At 45.5% G+C, this 24,605-nt stretch overlaps 1 protein-coding gene across 4 annotated transcripts in view; it reads left to right on the top strand.

Moving 5' to 3' along the window:
- The first annotated feature begins 1,740 nt into the window (after positions 1-1,740).
- The window catches only part of Abcg3l2 (ATP-binding cassette, subfamily G (WHITE), member 3-like 2), a 49,372-nt gene continuing 26,507 nt past the window's right edge, over positions 1,741-24,605 (top strand). Inside the window, exons 1-7 of one of the 4 annotated variants that reach the window (XM_039092155.2) lie at positions 1,741-2,936; positions 6,025-6,244; positions 14,063-14,287; positions 16,358-16,417; positions 16,997-17,111; positions 17,599-17,751; positions 21,556-21,692. In XM_039092155.2, the coding sequence (XP_038948083.1) occupies positions 14,082-14,287; positions 16,358-16,417; positions 16,997-17,111; positions 17,599-17,751; positions 21,556-21,692 (671 nt within the window). In that variant the 5' untranslated portion in view covers positions 1,741-2,936; positions 6,025-6,244; positions 14,063-14,081. Of the gene's footprint in view, positions 2,937-6,024; positions 6,245-11,047; positions 11,121-14,062; positions 14,288-16,357; positions 16,418-16,996; positions 17,112-17,598; positions 17,752-21,555; positions 21,764-24,605 lie in introns of those variants that run through there. The other 3 variants (NM_001419101.1, XM_063273322.1, XM_063273323.1) reach the window with 3 other exon arrangements.

The following is a 24,605-nucleotide window of genomic DNA, read 5'->3' as shown; positions in this document are numbered from 1 at the left end:
ATTTTATGGAGGCATTTTCTCAATTGAGGTTCCTTGCTCTCTGATGACCAAGTTGTCATAAAAATAGCCAGCACAGAGGGATACTACTCTGTGGTGATGTGTAATGGTTCAGGAGTCTTAACTGAGGGCGTTGGCTATAATTAAAGCCATAATTAAAGACAGGGTTCTCATGATATGAAATGGCTCTTGTTCAAAGATCCCCAGAGCGGGGAGATCCTCACTCAAATCTTGGGATGAAGCAACCACCCAAGAACTCACACAAGACTATCCTTGCTGTAATCACATGAGGTTTATAGATAGGAACCAGTGCATTGGGGACGAGACTCATATCCCACGCAGCGGCAGTGGAGTTTGACCCCGAGGGGCTGGGAGAAGGGTATTTAAAGGGAGAAAGCACACCCGAGGGGGCAGGGATGGTGTCATTGGAAAGTGTAAAGAATACCATTGAAAAATCATAAGGAGAAACTCTCTGTTTTTCAAGATTGTTTCCTAGGAGAAGCTGTCTCCTGCTTCTCAGACTGTTTAACTTCATGGTCTGTTAGTTCCCAGGAGAGGCTTCCTGGAACATACAATTCTGAGGCCTAACCTGTTTCTTCTGCTCTAAACTTTGTGTCTAGGGGTCAACTTTAAAACTTTTACCTTTCACTGTGACTGAAAGACCCCAGCTTAGCAGCAGTAACGCCATTTTGCAAGGCTGTACTTAAGATGACTGGTTCAGGGAAAGGTTAGAACACTGAGTACACAGCGGCTGCCAAGCAGGATGTGTTTGGTTGAAGGCCTGGCAACAGGACGACTTCGGTTGAGCACCTGACAATGAAAAAAAGCCCCAGGAGAGGTCCCACACCCTGGTGGGGGGCCGAGTCAGTCGTTATGTTCCAAGAAGGTAGCTAGGAAACTTGCCCCCGGGCTAAACCCTTGCCATATTAGAATCCACCAATTATATCCCTGTAACCAGGCATCTGCTTCTGTATGCTTGTTTCTGCTCCCCAAAATCCTATAAAAAGCCCATCCTTGGTTCCGTGGGGCGCGCCAGTCCCCCGAGTGACTGAAGCGCCCTCAGGTGCCTGTGCCTGTGTATCCGGACAATAAACCAAATCCTCTTGCTGATTGCATCCTGTGGTGTCTCGGTCTGGTCTTTGAAGTTGGAGGGTCTCCATCCCGAGGGAAAGTTCTCCCTGAGAGCTTTTCATTTGGTGCATTGGCCGGGAAAGGAGATCCTCCACCCAGGGACCACCGACCACCCACTGGGAGGTAAGCCGGCTGGCGTCTGTCTGTCTGTCTGATTTTGTCTCGTTCTGCCTTATTCTGTCTGTTCTGTGAGCGCTCAGCCAGGTCTGTTCTGTGAGCGCTCAGCCAGGTCTGTTCTGTGAGCGCTCAGCCAGGTTCTGTGAGCGCTCAGCCAGGTCTGTTCTGTGAGCGCTCGGCCAGGTCTGTTCTGTGAGCGCTCAGCCAGGTTCTGTGAGCGCTCAGCCAGGTCTGTTCTGTGAGCGCTCAGCCAGGTTCTGTGAGCGCTCAGCCAGGTCTGTTCTGTGGGCGCTCAGCCAGGTCTGTTCTGTGGGCGCTCAGCCAGGTCTGTTCTGTGAGCGCTCAGCCAGGTCTGTTCTGTGAGCGCTCAGCCAGGTCTGTTCTGTGAGCTCTCAGCCAGGTCTGTTCTGTGAGCGCTTAGCCAGGTCTGTTCTGTGAGCGCTCAGCCAGGTTGTTTGGAATTTGGGCGGGACAAAGAAGGAGCTGACGAGCTCGGACTTCTCGCCCCACAGCCCTGGAAGACGTTCCAAGGGTGTTAGGGGCCCGACTTTTCGGGGCCCAATCTGAGACTCTGGTTAGAGGAGAAGGATCCGGACTAACGGCACCTCTGTCTGTATTTTTGGCTTTCAGAGGGCCCCGGACCTTTGCCACCTCCATCTGACTTTTTGCTTTCAATTTGGTACCAAAGCCGTGCAGCACGCCTGTCTGTTGTTTGTTTGACTGTTGGTGTTGTTTGTTTTCTCTGTGTTCTAATCTTCCTTAGAACTAACATGGGACAGTCCCTAACAATGCCCCTAAGTCTCACTCTTGATCATTAGAAAGACGTCCACGACCGGGCACACAACCAGTCCGTCGAGGTTAAAAAAAAAAGGAAAATGGCAGACTCTCTACACATCCGAGTGGCCCACTTTCGGAGCGGGATGGCCAGTGAATGACACATTTAATAAGATCATTATTTTACAGGTTAAAGATCGGGTCGTCCACGGACATCCTGACCAGGTTCCTTATATTATCACTTGAGAGAGTCTCGCCTTAAAACCCCCCTCCTGGGCGGAACCCTTCCTGGACCCGAATTGGCCTCCCCTCAACCCCCAGCCTGTCCCCTCGGCCCCGCCCAGTCCGCCGGCCACGTCTTCCTCTCTCTACCTTTGTGAAATCAGAGCCTTCTAAGAAACCTGTCCTCCCGGCAGACCCAAACTCCCCTCTCATAGATCTTCTCTCTGACAGGCCCGGCTGAAACGGAGGAGGCAGAGCCGCCGGCCAGATCAGTTGCCGGGCCACAGTCTGATAAGGGTTTCTCCCCTGTCACAGGGAGATTGCGCAATAAGCGCGAGGTGATGCCAGATTCAACCTCCCAGGCTTTCCCACTTAGACAGGGAACCGGTGGCCAGACCCAATACTGGCCGTTTTCAGCAGCTGACATTTACAATTAGAAACAACACAACCCTTCTTTCTCCAAAGATCCGGTGGCACTCACCGACCTAATAGAATCTGTTTTACTTACCCACCAGCCTACTTGGGATGACTGCCAACAGCTCTTACAGGCCCTCTTGACCTCAGGGAAAAAAAACAAAAAACAAAAAAAAAAAAAACAAAGAGTGTTCCTAGAGGCCAGAAAGCATGTTCTGGGAGATGATGGGCGTCCCACCCAGCTGCCTGAGGACCAAACTGGGATTTTAATACAGCTGAAGGTAAGGGACACCTACACCTTTATCGCCAGTTGCTTCTAGCGGGTCTCCGAGGGGCTATACGACGCCCTACTAATTTGGCTCAGGTAAAATAGGTATTACAGGAAGCAGGGGAAACTCCCTCCGCCTTTCTAGAGAGACTTAAGGAGGCCTACCGTATGTACACTCCCTATGACCCAGATGACCCAGGACAAATGACGAGTGTCTCTATGTCCTTCATCTGGCAGGCTGCTCCAGATATCAGGACTAAGTTACAGAGGTTAGAAAATTTACAGGGCTATACATTACAAGATTTACTTAAAGAAGCTAAAAGGATTTTTAATAAGAGAGAGATAAAAAAAAAAACAAAGAATTGAGTCGAATCTTGGCCGCCGTAGTTCAGGGCCAAGAAAGGAAGGGAGATAGGGGGGAGCTCGAAAGGGGCTGAAGCTGGATAAAGATCAATGTGCCTATTACAAAGAGAAAGGGCACTGGGCCAGAGAGTGCCCCAAGAAGCCTGGCGGACCCCGAAAGCCTCGACCACGAACCTCCCTCTTGGCTCTAGATAAAGATTAGGGAGGTCAGGGCCAGGACCCCCCCCCGAGCCCAGGGTAACGCTTAAAGTTGGGGGGCAGCCGGTTACTTTCCTGGTAGACACAGGAGTCCAGCATTCAGTCCTCACCCGAGCTTCAGGACAACTCAGCGACCGGACGGCCTGGGTACAAAGAGCTACTGGTGAGAAACAATACCGATGGACTATGGACCGCCGGGTTCAGCTGGCTACCGGTAAGGTGACCCATTCCTTCTTACATGTTCCGGACTGCCCGTACCCTCTGCTGGGCCGTGACCTGCTCACCAAACTAAAAGCACAAATTCATTTTGAGAAAGGAGGGGCCCCCACAACTCCCCTTCAAGTTCTAACCCTACAATTAGAGGATGAATATAGACTATAGAAACTGAGACAGGACAAGCCACAATCCCTAGAAATAGACACTTGGGTCACGAATTTTCCACTGGCTTGGGCAGAGACTGGTGGGATGGGGTTGTCGCTCCAACAGCCCCCCTTAATTATACAGTTAAAGGCCACTACAACTCCAGTCTCCATAAAACAATACCCCCTGTCACATGAAGCTTATCAAGGTATAAGGCCTCACATTACGAGGCTTCTAGATCAAGGCATCCTAATCCCCTGCCAGTCGCCTTGGAATATGCCTCTTCTGCCTGTTAAGAAACCCGGCACTGGAGATTATAGGCCAGTACAAGACTTGAGAAAGGTCAACAAGAGGATAGAAGATATTCATCTGACTGTTCCAAACCCTTACAATTTGCTCAGTAACTGTTCATCGATGAGAAACAGGGGTATGCTAAAGGGGTCCTAACACAAAGGTTGGGACCCTGGAAACGCCCTGTGGCCTACCTGTCTAAGAAATTGGACCCTGTGGCCTCCGGCTGGCCACCGTGCCTAAGGATGGTGGCTGCTATTGCTGTCCTGATCAAGGACGCTGGAAAATTGACTTTGGGACAGCCACTCACCATCCTAGCACCCCACGCAGTGGAGGCCTTGGTAAAGCAGCCCCCAGACCGCTGGCTCTCTAATTCTCGCACCAAGTCTTGTTATTGGATGCAGAACGGGTTCAGTTTGGGCCCGTAGTCGCCCTCAATCCTGCCACCTTGCTTCCTCTACCAGAGGAGGCAGAACAGCATGACTGCCTACAAATCCTCGCAGAAGTACATAGAACCAGGCCGGACCTATCGGACCAGCCTCTTCAGAATGCTGACCACACATGGTACACGGATGACAACAGCTTCTTGGCAGAGGGAGAGCGAAAGGCTGGAGCTGCGGTCACTACGGAGGACAAAGTGATTTGGGCGAAAGCCCTGCCTGCTGGTACCTCCGCACAACGGGCTAAACTCATTGCCTTGACTCAGGCGCTCAAGATGACAAAAGGTAAGAGGCTAAATATATATACAGACAGCCGTTATGCCTTTGCCACGACACACATCCACGGGGAGATCTACCGGAGGCGGGGGCTGCTCATATCTGAGGGTAAAGATATTAAAAATAAGGCTGAAATTCTGGCCCTCTTAGAAGCCCTATTCTTGCCCAAAAGACTGAGCATTATGTATTGTCCAGGACACCAGAAAGGGCACAACCCAGAGGCACAAAGAAACCGGCTGGCCGATGCCACGGCGCGAGAAGCGGCCATGAACAAACAAATCTTGCCCTTAAATAGCCCAGACCAACCCACGCCCCCACCAGTGAGACAAACCAGTTGGGTTTATGCCCATGAGGACATAGAGCTCCTAAAAAAAAAAAATGGGGGCCATCTACCACCCTCAACTAAAACAGTGGGTCTACAAAGGAAAGACAGTTATGCCAATAAAAATGACTTTTAAATTGATCTCCTTTTTACATAAATTAACCCATTTGGGGTTTAAGAAGATGAAAACCTTACTAGATCGGGAAGAGATAAATCTGTGTTTTTTTGAATCGGGACAAAGCGATACAAAAGGTGACTGAGAGTTGCAAAGCGTGCGCTCAGGTTAACCCGGGAAGGACCATGATTGGACAAGGAGTTCGTCCTAGGGGACACCGTCCCGACATCCATTGGGAAATTGATTTTACTGAAATTAAACCAGGTATATATGGAAACAAGTATCTCCTAGTGTTTGTAGACACCTTCTCAGGATGGGTCGAAGCCTTCCCCACAAAACACGAGACTGCAAAAATGGTCACCAAGAAGCTCCTCAAGGAAATCTTTCCCAGGTATGGCATGCCTCAAGCGTTGGGGTCCGACAACAGGCCCGCTTTCGTCTCCCAAGTAAGTCAGTTGGTGGCCAAATTGCTGGGGATTGATTGAAAATGACATTGTGCCTATAGACCCCAGAGTTCAGGTCAGGTAGAACACATGAATAGAACAATTAAGGAGACTTTATCCAAACTTACGCTTGCAACTGGCTCAAAGGATTGGGTGGCCCTCCTTCCCCTAGCTCTATATCGGGCCCGGAATACCCCGGGCCCCCATGGTCTAACTCCTTTTAAAATAATATATGGAGCACCACCCCCATTTGTCCATTTCTTTGATTCAAACATTGCTGATTTTGCTGACAGCCCTTCTCTGAGGGCCCATTTACAGGCCCTACAGATTGTGCAGAGAGACGTCTGGAGACCTTTGGCCGCTGCTTACCAGGACAAGCTTGAACATCCGGTGGTGCCACACCCGTTCCAGATTGGAGACACCGTGTGGGTGCGCAGACACCAGACCAAGAATCTCGAGCCACAGTGGAAAGGACCCTACACCGCCCTCCTGACTACCCCGACCGCCCTAAAGGTAGACGGAGTCGCGGCTTAGATCCACACACCACACGTCAAGGCAGTCCGGTCTGAGGAATTGACTAATCACAACACTACACCCCAGACATGGAGAGTTCAGCGCACTCCAAACCCTTAAAGTTAAAACTCCTACGTGGCTCCTCCTAGCCCTTTTGTGGCCTAGAGTCAGTGGGGGAATAAGCCCCCACCAGACAGAAATTTCTTGACCAAGTCGAGTGAAAGATTTCACTCAAAGTTAGCAAAAAAAAAATGGGGGAATGAAAGACCCCAGCTTAGCAGCAGTAACGCCATTTTGCAAGGCTGTACTTAAGATGACTGGTTCAGGGAAAGGTTAGAACACTGAGTACACAGCGGCTGCCAAGCAGGATGTGTTTGGTTGAAGGCCTGGCAACAGGACGACTTCGGTTGAGCACCTGACAATGAAAAAAAGCCCCGGGAGAGGTCCCACACCCTGGTGGGGGGCCGAGTCAGTCACTATGTTCCAAGAAGGTAGCTAAGAAACTTGCCCCCGGGCTGAACCCTTGGGGGGCCGAGTCAGCCGTTATGTTTCAGGAAGGTAGCTAGGAAACTTGCCCCCGGTCTAAACCCTTGCCATATTAGAATCCACCAATTATATCCCTGTAACCAGGCATCTGCTTCTGTATGCTTGCTTCTGCTCCCCAAAATCCTATAAAAAGCCCATCCTTGGTTCCGTGGGGCGCGCCAGTCCCCTGAGTGACTGAAGCGCCCGCAGGTGCCTGTGCCTGTGTATCCCGACAATAAACCAAATCCTCTTGCTGATTGCATCCTGTGGTGTCTCGGTCTGGTCTTTGAAGTTGGAGGGTCTCCATCCCGAGGGAAAGTTCTCCCTGAGAGCTTTTCATGACATTTCAGGGTAAACTCTGGATGTGAAAAGTCACTTAACCTCCAGGATTAACTTGGTGGTGTGCGGTTTGACTAGAGGCTCTCAAAAGGAAAGCTCCTGAGACACAGATGTTTGGACTTGGTCTTCCACATTTCTGTCTGTACAAACTACCTCTTGGAAAAATTGCCCACTCCCAGATCTGCTAGTTCCCAAGATCCTTTGCAGCCCTGGACATTACAGGCTATTGTTTACTAGCTGCTATATCTGCACCTTCACAGGTCTAGCCCTTGTGTTTCTACAATTAACTTTCATAACTCCCTCATTCATTCTTTTTCCATAAAAGGAAAGTACTCATCAGTGATATTCATCAGTGTTTTTAAACATCTTAAACATTGATGTGTAGTGTAACAAAATATCCATTTTGGCTCTTGTTATAGACTCAGTGTTTCCATAGTCCTTCCTGCTGGCCCCCGTTCAGTCATTCCTTTGTGACTCTGCTGACCACAAAAATCTCTCTCTAGCAGGGATTCACAGCTGCCACAGTAGGCTAGTACTCAGCTAGGGGACCTTCATCCTCCTTCCTGTCCTCCATTTAGGTCTCTCTGGACTTACCTCAGTGCTGCTGCTGCCTGCCCACATGAGCCACTTCATCCCCAATCTTATTCTGTGCCTCCTAGGGGGTTCAGGCTTTGACAAGTGAGGCAGAGATTTCCTAGCTCATTCCTGCCACCTACAGTGTATTCTATATCCGGGCCTTGTTCCCACCCACTTCCGGGCCTTGTCCCCACCCACTTCTCAGTCAGTTTATCTTTGCTCAGTTTATTAACTTGCCCAAAATCCATGTTGCCCTCACTGCCTCCCAACCCGCTGGAGTCACAGCAGGATACCTCTACCTTTGGTTTCACCTTCAAAGTTTTCATGCATACAGAAATTTTAGGAAGATCTTCATGGTGGTTTGAGCAAGCTTGACAAAGGGAGCAGCACTCTTAGGAGGTGTGGCTTTGTTGGTGGAAGGGCACCCCTGTGGGGCTGGGCTTTGAAGCTCCACCCAGTGCAGAAAAGCCAGATTTCTCCTAGCAAACTTCAGATCAAGATGTACAACTGTCAGCTCCTCCTGAGCCTTACCTGCACGGACGCTACCCTGCTCCTGCTAATTGATAACGGACTGAACCCGTGAACCTGTAGGACACCCCAATTAAATGTTGTCCTTTGTAAGACTTCTTGGTCATAGTGTCTCTTCAGAGCAATAAAACCCAAACTGAGACAATGTATTTATTTATGAGACCAATTTTCTCTTTTGGCTTGTGCACAGTGGTTATCCAGGCTGATGGGCCAGTGATTTCCAGAAGTCTGCCCACCTCCACTGTCCCAGCATTCCAGTTAGGGTGTGGCTGCCGACCCACCTGTGTGCTGGCGCTGAGCAGGTGCACATGCATGTGCACCAAACACCCCACTTACTGAATTCTGTCTCTCCTCACAATCCTGGATCTGTTTTTCTGGAGTATTCATTAGAGACCAGGTGTGAGAGCCAAACCCGGGAGAGCAACTCTGAAACAGACCCAAGGGCCTCAGCACGAACTCAGAAGGAACAGAAGTGATCACCATGTATCAGGTCCTGATTCTGTGGCCTTCTGCCGTCCTGACCTTGTTAATCACTTCCAGAATCCACTACCACAGAGTAGAGAAATGGAGTAATCACCTTGCCAGCTTTTATCTCTAGAGCCTGTGCAGGAAGTGGAAGACACAATCCAGAAAGTCTACCGACGAGTGCTTGTGTGTCAAGAGTTCCCTGCCTGCTATTGTGCCCTTCTACTCCTCACTGGCATCAGTAGAAAAGCTCACTGAGAATGCAGTAGACTCGCATTCACTTTTTATAATAATGGCTTTTTTATAAAATGAAGTGGTAGTTGCAGCTGTTAAGTACGAGGACTGGGGTAGATTCTTAGGTTGGAGTTCAGCTCAATTCTCCCAATTATGTGGAAATAGGCATATTATGAAAAATGTGCTTATTCTATCTGGGAATTTATTGCATGGTATCCAGGAGAGACACGGTTAGGTGTTGCTGACATGACATTTAGTCTACACTCTGAGTCTCTTGTCTTCCTATCCTTTTCTTCTCTCTTCGTTTTTAAAGCAATGTTCAGTGATCCACCTCATTGCCTTGGGAACACAAGAACATGGCAAACCAGACAGCAGCAGACGTGAAGAAGGGAGAAGAGGGTAGAACTAAACGACAGTGAGACAGAAAAAAATACAATGATGTCATCGAACAATAAATGAAGAGAGAAGCCAGATCGGTGAACTGTTAGCAAACTAGCAAAGAAAAATGCACACCGACAGTAGACATATTACATCAGATACCAACAAAGTTCAGAAATTCATAAGGATATACCTGAAAATCTTATGTTCTAGATTCCAAGTAGAGGGCAGAAGCAGTCTTTCTAGCCCAGGCTACAACTTCCTATGTAGCACAGGCTGTCCTTCAACTTGGAAACCTTGGGCCTCAGGCTATGAGTCCTGAGATTATAGGTGTGTATTCTTACCCTTCATCCCAGAAGTGCTCTCAATGCTCTGTTAAAATTAAAAAAAAAAAAAAAAAAAAAAAAAAACTCTGAATTTCACAATTACAAATGTGTCACATGGTAAATGTATCTTGCATTCTGTGACATTGGTGTTTCCCTCCCTCCCTCACTGAACCTGAGGAATGAACTGGAGGATTTCTGACAGACAGAATGCTGGCCAGTAGCCCCAGGGACCCTCATGCCTCTCCTTCCCATTGGCAGGCTTTTCCCTGGGTGCTGGGATCTGAACTCAGAACCTTATGCTTAGAAGTCAGTCCACTGCCCTGTCCTCTTCCCACTTTCTGTGTTGGACTCCAGTAAAAGGTAATCCTAACGAAAGCTATTTAAAATGTTTATTCTTTGAGAATTTCAAGAATTTAATACATAGGATGGATTAACCACAGTCAGCCTCACTTAATCTCCACTGCTGCCTTCCCACAGGATTCCCCTCAGAGTCCTCTCCCAACTGCAGCTTCCTCCTCCTTTTCTCTCTCCCTCCCTCCTCTCTCCCTCCTCCCCCTCCCCCTTTCCTCTCCTTCAGTAACCCCTGGAGTCCAGTCAGAGCTGCCCATACACTCCTCAGTGTAAAAACCTCCCCTGGTCAGTCAACACACCAAGGACTACTCTCCTGAAGAAAACTGACTGACTTTTCCTCCCCTGGCAGTCACCAACTGTCTACAGTTCCTCAGCTAGAGGTGTGTGTTGCTGGGGAGGGGCAGCGGGGGTGGGGCGGGGAGGATATGCTTCTTCCTCCCTAATCCAGGCTAGAAAGTTAAAACTGGTTGGCTAGTGAAATTCACTCTTCAACCTTTAACTTTAACGGGTCTATGATGCGTCCGTTACTGTACACAGAGCACCGTCTGACCCAGGTTAACAGTCCAAGTGCAATCACTCCGTCTTTTTGTTCTTTTGGAGATAAAAGTTTAATGTTTAGCCAAGGCACACAAACCCAATCCTCCTGCCTTAGCCTCTCAGTTACAAAGATTACAACTGTGAACAATTGTTCTCTTGAATTATAAAAAGAAACTACAAACGAAATTATATTACCAACCTTCGCGCCCAAGGAAACAAATCCCCTGCAGTCGTGACCCCATGTTTGTCTCTTTCTGCTTTATGCTCATGTTCACTTTCAGATTGCTATCCCACCGCCAATCCAGTTAATAAGAGGGGAAAAAAGGCACTTTTACTTTTCTTTCCCCCTCTTCATCCAGATGTCAGATCCTCAACATCCAGCACTGATTCGTCCCTGATCTAGGGCATAGTGCAGACTGCCCAGCTCTCTCAGTCTTGCTGACCCCGTGGCACCCCAACCACTTAGCTCATAAGAACCCTGACTCCCCACCCGGTGGTGTGCAGCCTCCAAGCCTCACTTCCTGCTCCGCCCAGGCAGGTCTTCACTTTCCTTCCCTGGCAGCCTCTAGGAAGAAGCAAGGGACTCTGTCGGAGGCTTCGGGTCCTTGAGCCGCTGGGTGAGTCCTCTTTCCCTGCATCTGCCTGCAGTGAGTGCGGGAGAGCAGGGCTGGCTTTATTATTTCAGAGTTAACATTAGACACCTCTCCAATTTACAGTGCACAGTCTGTACCTCTCCGGGTACATTCAGAGGTGCGCAAGCATGTTTCCAGCACCGAGGCTGCTTATTTAAACCGGGAGTTGCTTTTCCGCGGGGTTTCTGGGACTTTTCAGGGTGTGGGGGAGGGGCGGGGCTGAACGCTGTGTGGAGGGAGATCATAGGGAAACTTGTAAACTCAGTTCTTTTCTCCCAAGCTGTTGAGGCACAGCCTCTTCTGCATATCTGTCAGTTGTGTGTGTATTCCAGGGTAGATGGCCCTTCAGCTTTCTGGCGATTACAAAGGCATGGGGCTGTAGATAAAACTCATGGGCTGTAACGCAGATGATCAGCCTTGTGTAGACAGCACTTTTACCTGCAGAGCTGTCTTGCTGCATTCTGGATGGTACTCAGAGTCTTTTTCTTCACAAGTGCTTCAGATGATCAAGTCCAGAGCCTTGCATACGCCAGGCAAGCGCTCTGCCAGTCCCGAGGGATTTTAAATATCGAAGCATCTCATCTACTTATAGGGTAATTTGACTCCTTCCTTTCCGGTTTGTATCTCTTTTGTATTTTTCTCTTGACTTACGGCTCTGAGGACTCAAGTCTGTTTTAGATAATACCTGATGGAAAGATCACCCTCGGCCCCATGTGGATGTTAGAGGAAGTAATTTCACTCATTCCCTATCGAGTGTAATGATAGGATTCTCGCATTAGCCTTGATTATCTGAGGTGTGAGCTTTCTCTTCCTGGTGTGTTCATGGCTTTAATCAAGAATGAGTTCGGGCTTTCAAAGTCTCCATCTATTGAGAATGACGTCATTCTATCCTTGACCGTGTTCCGTGCTGAATCGCTTTTTTTTTTTTTTAAATTGGCTTTTTTGCAAAACACACATACTGTCAAGTGTCATGTGCTTTCTTTTCCTCTTGACTTTTAGTCAAATTCCTCATGATCAGATGGGACACCAGAAATTACCTTTTGACTTGTGAGATGTGGCGATGGAGTGTTCCCATTATTAGTACGTGGTCGTCTGCGTTTGGCCTGACTTTGGCTGGATGTCTGCTTGGCTGGGTCCGACCACTGCTGCTCCTGCTTACTTTGGAGTCTTTGCTGAAAACTCCCGTTTCTGCCTTTCACTTTCAGTCTTGGTATGCCTCTGCCAGCTCCATGAGTTCCTGCTGCAATCAGTGATTGCTTACTGATTTTTGCTTTTCAATTCTATGTACGTTTGAGTCAGGGTTAAAATCTGTGATGAATGAAATCTTAGAAATTGAGGGGCTTCTCCCCTCTTTGCATTTTCTGCCTCTGCTTCTTTTTTTTTTTTTTTTCTTCTTGCTTAGAAGTTTGCTGACTCAATGTTAGTTTGCTCTCTATTGCTGTGGTAAAAACATCACGATGAAAAGCAACTTGGGGAGTTGAACGTTGATTTGGCTTAACCCTTCCACATCACAGTCCATCCCTGAGACACACCTAGGCAGGAACTCGGGCAGGGACTGAATCAGAGACCATGGAGGAATAAGCCTTACTAGTTGTTCCTCATGGCTTGCTCAGCCTGCTTTCTTTTTTTTTTTTTTTTTTTTTTTTTTTTGGTTCTTTTTTTTCGGAGCTGGGGACTGAACCCAGGGCCTTGCGCTTCCTAGGCAAGCGCTCTACCACTGAGCTAAATCCCCAACCCCTCAGCCTGCTTTCTTAAACACTCCAGGACCCCAGAGTGGGCTGGGCCCTCCCACATCAATCATCCATCAAAAAACGCCCCAACAGCCTTGCCAACCTGATGGGTACGGTTGCTCACCTGAGGTCTCTTCTTCCCAGGTGACTCCAGTGTGCGTCACGTGGGTGAAAAGCTCACCAGCGCTTACCGAGTTACTACTGTTGGTTCGTTAGAACTCAAGATTTATTTCTCCTGCACTCCTGATTGTCGCTTTGTGTCTTCCTCCTTGTGTTTAGAATTTTCCTGTACGTACCTTCTTCAGTGCTGGCTCAGTGGTCACACATTGCATTAGTCACGCCCATCCTGAAGGTCTTTATAAAGGACACTTTTGTGTGTAGCCACCATGTTGGCTCTCAGTTATTTTCTGAGTGCTCAGAGTGCATCCTTCCATGCTCTGGCCTCAGGGATTTCTATCAAGGAATGCACTGTTGTTCTCAATGGTTTGCCAGTCGGGTACTTTGTAAGTACCTTGGCTCCTCTGTGTTGTAACCAGCAGCATTCTTCTCTTGCTCTGCATCCTTGAGATTTTGCCTAGAGTGTGATATCGTGCAAGACTCTTTCTGGTAACCGTTCAGTTCCACTGACTATGCCATGTCCCCAAATTAAACACATATGCACAAACATACATACACACACATACACACACACACACACACACACACACATGCACACACACACACTCATGCACAGTCACACACATGCATGTGCACAAATACACATATGCGCGCACACAGAGATAGACAGACAGACAGATCAACCCACAGACAGACAGCCACAGGAGATGTGGTAATGGTGGTCATTATTTTTCTCTAAACTTCCTCTTCCTCTAAACTTATAATGTGTCATAATATGCTTTTGACATAACACAAATCTGCCCCCTTATCTGTCTCTTTCTGTATTAATTACAGATAACTTTTATCTTTAGCTCAATTTGCTCATTTATTTCTTAGGAACATGGTGTCTAAGGGGGGTCTACGTACTCAGTCATGTCTGCTTCTCGTCTGGGTCCTCGGGTAATCACGGAGCTGTGCACTGTTCATGAGGAAGGAGTCTACCTATGGCAGCACAGTTGAAAACCATCAATGAGTGTGAGGATCTGTGTTATGACTGTGTTTGTCTGGACCTTCAACTTGCTATTGCTTTTCCTTCCACAGGAAGGAAGAACCTCTCAAGATGTCTTCCAGTAACGACCCCACTGTAATACCAATGACAGAAAGACGTCACAGTGACCTTCCCGAAACAAACACCAGTGACCCGGAGACACTGACTGGAGAGGCTGTTGTGTTGAGTTTTCACAACATCAGCTACATAGAAACAGTGCAGAGCGGCTTTCCACTTTGTCAGAAGACACGTGTGATGGAAAGACTGTCCAGCATCAGGTATGTCCGTGAGCTAAAGACAACACTGTATTGAATAATGTTCTCAGGAAACACAGACTACCTCTCTATAAATAAGCTGTGTGTGTGTGTGTGTGTGTGTGTGTGTGTGTGTGTGTGTGTGTGTGTAGGTATGTGGATGCCGGTGTGTGTGTGTGTGTGTGTGTGTGTGTGTGTGTGGTATGTGGATGCTGGTGTGTGTGGATGTGTGTTATTTGTGTGTGTGTGTATATGCATGTGAATAATGTATGTCTGCATATGTGGATGTATATGTGTGTGTGCGTACACACAGATACAGATGTGCAGATGCTATTACACATCCTTGACCTAAATCTTCAGAGGACAGCCTTGTGCATTGATCTTCACCTTTACCTTGTTGGACACAGAGTCTCTGATTGCTCACTGCTGTGTATGCTGGGCTAGCACCTTGCAAGCTTCTGGGGATTCTCCTGTCTCTGTCTCCTCTCTTAACAGAGCACTGGACTTAGAGATACCCACTACTGCGTCCAACTTTATGTTAGTTCTGGTGGCTTAACTTAGGTGCTTACCCCATCGATCCAGCCTCTCCTTGTTCTACCTACAGACAGGTTCATGACCGCAGTGAGTTTAATGGGGGTGGACACTAAAGAGCAACATTAATGGATTAGTGACACATGAAGTTGGTTCTTTGGAAATACAAATAAACTTGACAAACCCTAGACATAGTGCCAAAAGGGAACATAATAAATGATTTCAATTCAATAAAATTAGGGATGAAAAAGTAATACTGAAGACAGACTGTTAAAATCAAGGCATGATGAAGGAAATTTAGACTCTAGAAATTTGAAAGTCTAAAAGAACTGTGTACATTTGTATGCACACTGTCCTCCCAAAACTGAAGGGAGAGTTTCCAGCCTGCTGACTGGGTCAATCACAGGTGATGAGATGGGAGCAATGAGGGAAGTCCAGACAGCAGACAGACAGGGCCTGATGTATCTGCTCAAAGTTCACAGAGAGCTAGAAAGAAGACAAGCAATGTGGAAACACAGAGTTCCACAAAGCAGAGAGAGCAGCCGGTAACAATTCCTAAGGAGAGCATGCGTACCAAGGTTCCCCAGCTCAGTCTGCACACCCTGTCTCTCCCACACCCAACCCTACGCTCTGTACTTGGGCTCTGGTCATTCCTGCTCCTCTGCCTACAACTACCACCATTTCTTACTGAGAAGGACATGGACAGAGCAAAGGGTTGACACATTATCTGAATGTGAAAGGACGAGTGGGAAGGGAACTGAGCTTCTGTAAGAATGTGCCCTTCTCAGTCTGAATCTTCACTACACTGAAGCAATCAATCAGTGTTCTGAGACTGATTTATGCTTGTGCTTTGTCTCTGCATTAATAAGGAATGCCCTAGCTCTGAGCGATGGATTTCCATGCTAAACAGTGTATTCTAATTTAAGTGTCAGAGAAGGAAGCCATCATTTTGTGGGAGGTAGATCTTTGCTTTCTATTTGATTCAGGTGTTTTTCTTGAGTGTTGATCCTGGCAAAGCTTTCCTATCCCCTGCAGTGCTTCTGTCTAGTCTTTGGATTTCTTCTGAAGGCATATCGATTTTGGTTCTACTCCATTTTAATAGCAACGACAGAGCTTCCCATACCCTAAGAATCGTTGGCTTCTCATGTAGAGGTTCACTGAGTCGCAAGCAGGGTTGTGAAGACAGTGACTATCACACATTAGCAGGAAGCTGTCACAACCGTGACACGTAAAGGCTGTGTGTGCAATGGAGTCTTCATGAGAACTGGCTACGTCCTTCAAAGAACGTTCATCTTGGCTATATGGCATTTCAAAGAAGACAAATGGTTTAAATAATAAACAAAGGGGATTCTGTGGTATCTGAGACATTTTCTGATGAGTTCCCAATAGCAGCTGACATCTTTCTAAATCATAGACCTCTATTAACATTTAAAAATTATCAGTTTGTGCTTATGTTCTGTCTACAATTCCATCCAAATTCAATGAGCGCTTTCAATGTAGACCCTAAGCTAATTTCACTTCTTTAAAACAGAAAAATAAACCAGTATGACTTTGTGTTTGCAGTGGGATCATGGGACCAGGCCTCAATGCCATAATGGGACCTCAGGATGGGAGCAGATCTCTGTGAGTATAACCGAAAGCACAGCAAGCCCTCTTTATGCAGTTCACGTGCTCTAAACCAGTCACCTTCATGGGTGTTATTTAAGTGTTGTCACTGCAGCTAGGCTGGTCCTATGTGCTGTGATGTGCAGGAGGGATGTGTCTCTTTTTCCACAATGAACTTTGGGAATAGGAAATGGTACAGTGATTGGCACATGGTGTTGATATCTGTTATTATTTCATGAGGTAGGGGGATAGTCCCGAAATAGAAAGATATAGCAGAAGTTTTGTGAGGGTAAGAGAACATCCGCAGGGTTAACTCTCTTGAAATACATCAGCACCTTACCTGGGTCAGTCTCTAAGGTCAGATAGCAGGGAGGGGCAGTTATGTAAATCGTGTCTTGCATTCATAATTCTGGGCTGAATTACAACCTGTGATGAAGAGAAAAGTGCACATGTGGGACTTTAGTTAAACTGTTGACTTGTTCATTATATTATGTTTCCATTTTGCTTGACATGCAGAGTTTTAATTTTGAGCCTCTAAAGGATGCTGTGGCTTTCATTGAAGAAAATAAACTACACACTATAATTAACCCTTTGTAGGTTATTAGATGTCTTAGCTGCAAGGAGAGATCCAAGTGGATTATCAGGAGATATTTTGGTAAACGGTAAACCTCGACCTGCTAATTTCAAATGTACATCTGGTTATGTACCACATGTAAGTGTTGGTGGGTTACAATTTTAGACCTTTTCTACTTGGGTATGGGCAGGTGCTCAGCTTATAGACTTGTGTCTTTCCAGTTAAGTCTATAACATACTTATAGGCCTCACTTTTTCCATGCCAACACTTTATAGTCATTCATTACCCTGAGTCTGACATCTGTGGCACACTGTTAGTAAGAACAGCCATGACTTAGTCTAGAGGGCCACTGTTGTCTACCTGTGTTCTTCCTCCAGCTTTCTACACTCCTAGAAGATGTCTTCTGCAAATAACTGCAGGCAGCAGTTACCAAATTCCTGTCCTCTTCTTGGGAGGCAAATGGGAGGGGGAAGAAAACATTTGGTCCAGGCTCTGAGCTTGGGATTAGTGAAATTCAAAGTTTAAGTGCAGCATTACACTGGGTGTGTTGTTGGTGTGGCCTAGGTCACATTTGTTAGAGTCTTAGTGGTAACTATATCTAATTAGAATTCCATTTGCCCTTAAGAATGATGTGGTGTGGGGCACAGTGACCGTGAGAGACAATTTAGAGTTCTCAGCAGCTCTCCGTCTTCCAATGACTATAACAAGAGATGAAAAAAGAAGGAGGATCAATGAGGTGCTTGAACTTCTTCATCTGGATGAAAAACAAAATACCAAGGTAACATGAGGAAAAAATCTTGAAAGATACAGAGAGGGGGGAGGGGCAAAGGGAGGGGAAGGGGAAGAAGAGGAGAAGGGGAGAGAGACAGAGAGAGAGGGGGGAGGGAGGGAGGAAGGGAGGGAGGGAGCGAATCAGTGTGTGGATAACATGACCCTCCACAAGGTGTTTCCTGTAGTTCTGTGGTCAAGGGTGACCACTTTCTCTGTTCATGAGTAAGTGACTGGGTACATGAAGTTAAGGTGGAAATTACACTGTGAAGCCTTCTAAACAATGGGTGAACCTGGGAATGGAGAGCAAAGCAGCAGGGAAATGTGCTCCTCACATGGCCATTTCAAGTCTTCCTTACGTGACCCCTCTACCCTTAGTGTTACACTCATGACTCCTTTGAGAATTTGATGAGTTCTGTTTTCTGTTCATCTTCCCTTCCTCTGCAGCAGTGGTTCTCATCCTTCCTAATGCTCTGACCCTTTAATACAGTTCCTCATTCCTGGTCACTCACGAGCACAAAATCATTTTGGTGCTACCTCATAACTGTAATTTTGCTGCCGTTGGGAATCCTAATGAAAACGTCTGATCTGTGACCCCTAAGGGGGCCATGGCCCACCGGTTGAGAAGCCCTGACCCAGAGGCCTTTGTTCCCTTGTGGTTTCAAATGTATTTCTGGAACTGACCTCTGATGTGAGACTGAGGACTCTGGCTCTGTGCTTCATCTACCTTAACTTTCCTTCCAGGATTGAACTCGGTCTCTAGCATCTTCCTCTAACATGTTTAAGGCTTGTTATTTTTGTAGCCTCTTGTTTTGTGTTTTTATCTCATCCTGTCTGGGATGGTTAGTTCAGACTGTTGAATAGACACAATCCACAATCACTTGGAATCACCTAGAAAATGAGGAATACTCTAGTCGTGTGGACATTTCCACAGGTGCTTGTCTTCATAAGGAAATCCATGAGGAGAGACTCAGCCCACTGCAGCAGCACTGTTCTCTGGGCTTGGGTCCTGGGTGACAGAAGAAGGGAGTAGGTGAGCCGGGCACTGGCAGGCAGGCAGGCATGCATTCTCTCTGTGCTCTGGACTGCACGTAACCAGCTGCATCAGGTTCCTGCCTTGCCATCCCTGCAATGATTGACTGCACTCCTGAACTGTGCTCTGAAATAACCCTTCATCTCCATGTATACTTCTCACCAGAACATTTCATCTCAGCCACTGGATGGAAAACTAGGATATTCTCTTGCCCTTGCTCCCCGATGCCCTATCTTCTGACAGCATTTACTCCTAGGTCTTAGGTTTCAGAGATGCAGCCTTGGTCAAGAGCAACAGCGAATGGACCACCCGCCTTCTGTGGAAGCTCATGCAGGGCCGGGAAGACAATAGATGAGTGGTGAGCTTCACGGCCACCGTGTAATGGATAACACGTTTCTTTTCTTTTTAAAAACATTTATTTGACGTATATGTGTATACTGTACCTGTCTTCAGACACACCAGAAGTGGGCATTAAGCCAGTACAGGTGGTTGTAAGCCACGCTGTGGCTGCTGCGAATTGAGCTCAGGACCTCATACTCTTTCTGATGTGTCATCTCTCTAACTCCACTAACTTGTTCTTACTGACATATTAAAAGGAATATTACATAGCACCTCACTTTGGATACTGAATTATTCTGCATCCTTTAAAAAACAAGATTTACTTACCTTAACAATTCCATTCTTAACTATCCAAATAGACGCATCCTTGGCATCCTCAGCTGTCAGATCTACAACCCTTAGCCATCCCCAAATGTCCTTTCATTGCCAATAGAACCTGATCAGGAACTTTCTTATATGCTTCAAGTTTTGAAATATCGGGTTGTTTCCCTCTTCTTGGGTCCCCAAACCCTTCCTGCCCCTCACTGTTAAACTGATTCATTGAGAAGATCATATGTAGATGTTTGGTGAGGGGACACTTGGTGCTATGGATGAAAATGGCTTTCTAGAATTTAATTCTCATGGTTTAACTCCTGCACTGGCCCTTTCTTAGAACAGCAAGTAGAATGGCACAGGGTACTTCTCTTCAGTGTTATATAAGACACTTGTTTTGGTGGGAAGAATGACTCTCACAAAGGCTGCCATCCATCACATTTTCTTTCCTCCTGAGTTATAGGAACTTGTTTGCTTTGGCCCCTTCTATACTTGGTTTTATATTTTCAATGAGGTGCTTCATTTTGCTGTGTTTTAAACAATAAGTAGTCATTGCCCTACGTTGCTTACTTGTTTCTTTAGTGACAACACATAAAGATATTTATTAACTTTTTGAAGGCCATGAAATATAAAAGATTTCAAGAATTTAATAATATAAGTTTTAAATGATAACTTTGAATAATGGTGTATGTTACTGTGTGCATTTATGTGTAGGAATGTGTGTGTACGTGTGTGCGTGATGTGTGCATGTAGGTGTGAGTGTGGGTGTGCATAAATATGTACGTGTATGAATGTGAATATGTGTGCATATGTGAGTGTGTGTGTGTGTGATCATGTTTGTGTCACTGCCTGCGTGCCATAGCACACACAGGGATGCCATAGGTCCCTTTTCAAGGGTCCATTCCCACCTTTTATGGAGTATGCAGGCAGGGGCTGTCTTCTGCTGGTGCTATACCTGCATGGCTTACGCTTCTCTCCTCTCACTGTAATTACATTCTGATGGGGTATGGATGCATGACACTGCATGTAGCTTTAGATGCGAGTTCCAGGGATGGAACCCAGGCTTGAGGCTTGCGTGGCTTTTCCCTGCTAAACCTCCTCAGCCATCGTAAGACTTCCATGTGAGAAATGTAGAGGAAACATGTAGGCCCTGCATGATTGTTATATAATCAGCACAGTGGTATAATTTCTAACTCCAGCCTTTGGGCTTCTGAGTGGGTAGTACTTTATCACACACTTGCTAATGCTATTTTTCACCTGAGCATTTTAAAAGAACATTAGGTAGTATCTTACTCCTGAGAACTTAATTTAATTTCATTCATCCAAGTAAGGACAGATGCTCATCTACAAAGTCTAAACTATCAAGAACAACAATGCCTTTATATCTTCAGCCTTGTTGTGTCCCCATTGTTCCTATCCCTCACCATTCTTTGTTGTATGTTATCAGTAGGGCTCAATCATGGTTTTGCTTGTTATGTTTAGAGAGTTTAAGCTTCAGAATTGTTCCCTATTTCTGTGTCGCCTCAACCTTCCTGTGAACTCTCACCTTACACATTGACACTGACTGGTTAAAAAGACAGTTCCAGTTTGACCTGAGGAACGTCCCACCTTTTGAATTTGTCTACAGGGGTGAGACACGAATTCTTAGATGCTGTCCAGTGTAAATGATGTCACTTCACAAAGTCTTAAAGAAGTTGAAAATGTCCTAGGAAGGCAATGTGAACTTTCCACATAGTAATGTTTGCTAAAAGCAGTGTGTGTGTGTGTGTGTGTGTGTGTGTGTTGGGGTGTTGTTAAATGATTACTAGAGATATTTTATCTCCTTTCCCATCTTCCCTATTTCTTTCAACAGTGATCTCACTTTGCAGGTCTTTGCGTGTTATAATGCATCCTAGAACATGTGATTGATAATGATCAAATAGTCAGCGTAATTAACATAGCTTCACGTCAAGTGTGACCTGATTTCATTCTATTCTCTAGTTAGAAGAGAAACCTCCTTCTTCTCCCAGGTGCCCATATTTTGGCTCTTTGGAATAATGATTTCACACAATCTTTTATTGCTGGAACAAGCTGGTTTACCAAACGACAGTGACTATGTTCTTATTGATAATAATGTCATTGGTGTTGTAGCCTAGATCCAAAGAACTCAGGAAAAGGACCAGTATAGCAGTGGAGCTGATCGCTGACCATCCCATTTTGTTCTTGGATGATCCCACCACTTACTTAGACTTTACAACTACGACTTATATCATATCAGTCCTGAGAAGGTATGTTCTTGGATGATCCCAACTTACTTAGACTTTACAACTACGCCTTATATCATATCAGTCCTGAGAAGGTATGTGTCATTAAGGTTTTATTTACTTAATGCCTGGTTGTATGTGTGCATTTTTGGTTCAGGAGATGCAGAAGTAGATAACAGAACTCTTGTTTATTAGAGGGAAACTTCAACCAAGAAGAGACATCAAGAACACATTCTAGAGCATATGAAGGGTGGCTGTGGTGATGGTTGAGCACTGCTTTAAATAGCATGTCCCTAAACCCTCAAGCATGTGACTAGTGAGCTGGGGTTGTGGAGAGATCTGAAGAGAGTGACGGCTGCAGCGAAAGGAGGTTTTCTCTGAGGCAAAGAAACAGTTGAGAGCATATATCAGCAGCTTGACAGCACACCTAAAATCTCTAAAACAAAAAGAAACAAATAACACCCAGCAGGAGTAGACAGCAGGAGATAATCAAAGTCAGGGCTGAAATGAACCGAGTAGAAACAAAAAGAATTTAAAAAACAAAGAGCTGGTTCTTTGAGAAAATCAACAGGATAAATAAACCATTAGCCAGACTAACCAGAGGTCACACAGAGTGTGTCCAAATTAACAAAATCAGAAATGAAAAGGGAGACATAACAACAGAATCTGAGGAAATTTTAAAAAATCATGCCTGCTACTAAAGCCTATACTCCACAAAACTGGAAAATCTGAAGGAAATGGACAATTTCTAGACAGATACCAGGTACTAAAGTTAAATCAGGAACAAATAAACCATCTAAATAACTCCATAACTCCTAAAGATATAGAAGCAGTTATTAAAAGTCTCCCAACCAAAAAGAGCCCAGAACTAGATGGATTTAGTTCACAGTTCTATCAGACCTTCATAGAAGACCTCATAGCAATACTGTCCAAACTATTCCACAAAATTGAAACAGATGGAGCACTACCAAATTCCTTCTATGAAGCCAAAATTACTCTTATACTTAAACCACACAAAGACCCAACAAAGAAAGAGAACTTCAGACCAATTTCCCTTATGAATATCTACTCAAAAATACTCAATAAAATTCTTGCAAACAGAATCCAAGAACACACCAAAACGATCATCCATCATGATCAAGTAGGCTTCATCCCAGGGATGCAGGGATGGTTTAATATACAGAAAATCCATCAATGTAATCCACTGTATAAACAAACTCAAAGATAAAAACCACATGATTTCATTAGATGCTGAGAAAGCATTTCACAAAATTCAACATTCCTTCATGATAAAGGTCCTGGAAAGATCAGGAATTCAAGGCCCATACCTAAACACAGTAAAAGCCATATACAGCAAACTAGTAGCTAACATCAAACTAAATGGAGAAAAACTTGAAGCAATCCCACTAAAATCAGGGACTAGACAAGGCTGTCCACTCTCTCCCTACTTATTCAATATAGTACTCGGCGCCCTAGGCAGAGCAATCAGACAACAAAAGGAGGTCAAAGAGATACAAATTGGAAGGGAAGAAATCAAAATATCACTATTTGCAGATGATATGATAGTATACTTTAGTGACCCCGAAGGTTCCACCAGAGAACTACTAAGCCAGATAAACAACTTCAGCAAAGTGTCTGGGTATAAAATCAATTTGAACAAATCAGTAGCCTTCCTCTACTCAAAGGATCAACAGGGTGAGAAAAATTAAGAAAATGACACCCTTCACAATAGTCCTAAATAATGTAAAATATTTTGGTGTTACTTTAACCAAGCAAGTGAAAGATCTGTATGACAAAAACGTCAAGTCTCCGAAGAAAGAAACTGAAGAAGATCTCAGAATATGGAAAGATCTCCCAGGCTCTTGGATTGGCAGGATTAATATAGTAAAAATTGCCATTTTGCCAAAAGCAATCTACAAATTCAATGCCATCCCCAAAAAATTCCTACTGGATTCTTTATAGAGATAGAAAGAGCAATTTGCAAATTCATTTGGAATAACAAAAATCCCAGGATAGCAACAATTATATGCAACAATAAAAGAACTTCATCCCTGACCTCAAGCAGTTTTACAGAGCAATAGAGACAGGCAGATAGATCAGTGGAACGGAACTGAAGACCCAGAAATGAACCCACACACCTGTGGTCACTTGATCTTTGACAAAGATGCTAAAACCATCCACTGGAAAAAAGACAGTATTTTCAACAAATGGTGCTGGTTCAACTGGAGATCAGCATGTAGGAGAATGCAAATTGATCCATTCTTATTGCCCTGGACAAAGTTAAACTCCAAGTGGATCGAGGACTTTGACATCAAACAAGATACAGTCAAACTAATAGAAGAAAAAGTGGGGAAGAGTCTTGAACACGTGGACACTGGGGAAAATTTCCTGAACAAAATACCAATGGCTTATGCTCTAAGATCAAGAATGGACAAATGGGACCTTATAAAACTGCAAAGCTTCTGTAAGGCAAAGGACACTGTCATTAGGACAAAATGGCAACCAACAGATTCGGAAAAGATCTTTACCAATCCTACACTTGCTAGAGGGCTGATATCCAAAATATACACAGAATTCAAAAAGGTAGACTCCAGAGAGCCTAATACCCCTATTAATAATGGGGTACAGAGCTAAACAAAAAATTCTCAGCTGGGGAATGCGGAATGGCTGAGAAGCCCCTAAAGAAATGTTCAACATCTTTAGTCATAAGGGAAATGCAAATCAAAACAACCCTGAGATTCAACCTCACAAAAGTCAGAATGGCTAAGATCAAAAACTCAGGCAACAGCAGATACTGACAATGATGTGGAGAAAGAGGAACACTCCTCCATTGTTGGTGGGCTTGCAAACTGGTACAACCACTCTGGAAATCAGTCTGGAGGTTCCTCAGAAAATTGGACATTCCACTAACTGAGGACCAAGCTATACCTCTCCTAG

This window comes from Rattus norvegicus, chromosome 14, assembly GCF_036323735.1.
Source record: "Rattus norvegicus strain BN/NHsdMcwi chromosome 14, GRCr8, whole genome shotgun sequence".
Taxonomy (NCBI): domain Eukaryota; kingdom Metazoa; phylum Chordata; class Mammalia; order Rodentia; family Muridae; genus Rattus; species Rattus norvegicus.
This window is presented reverse-complemented; position numbering and strand designations above follow the sequence as displayed.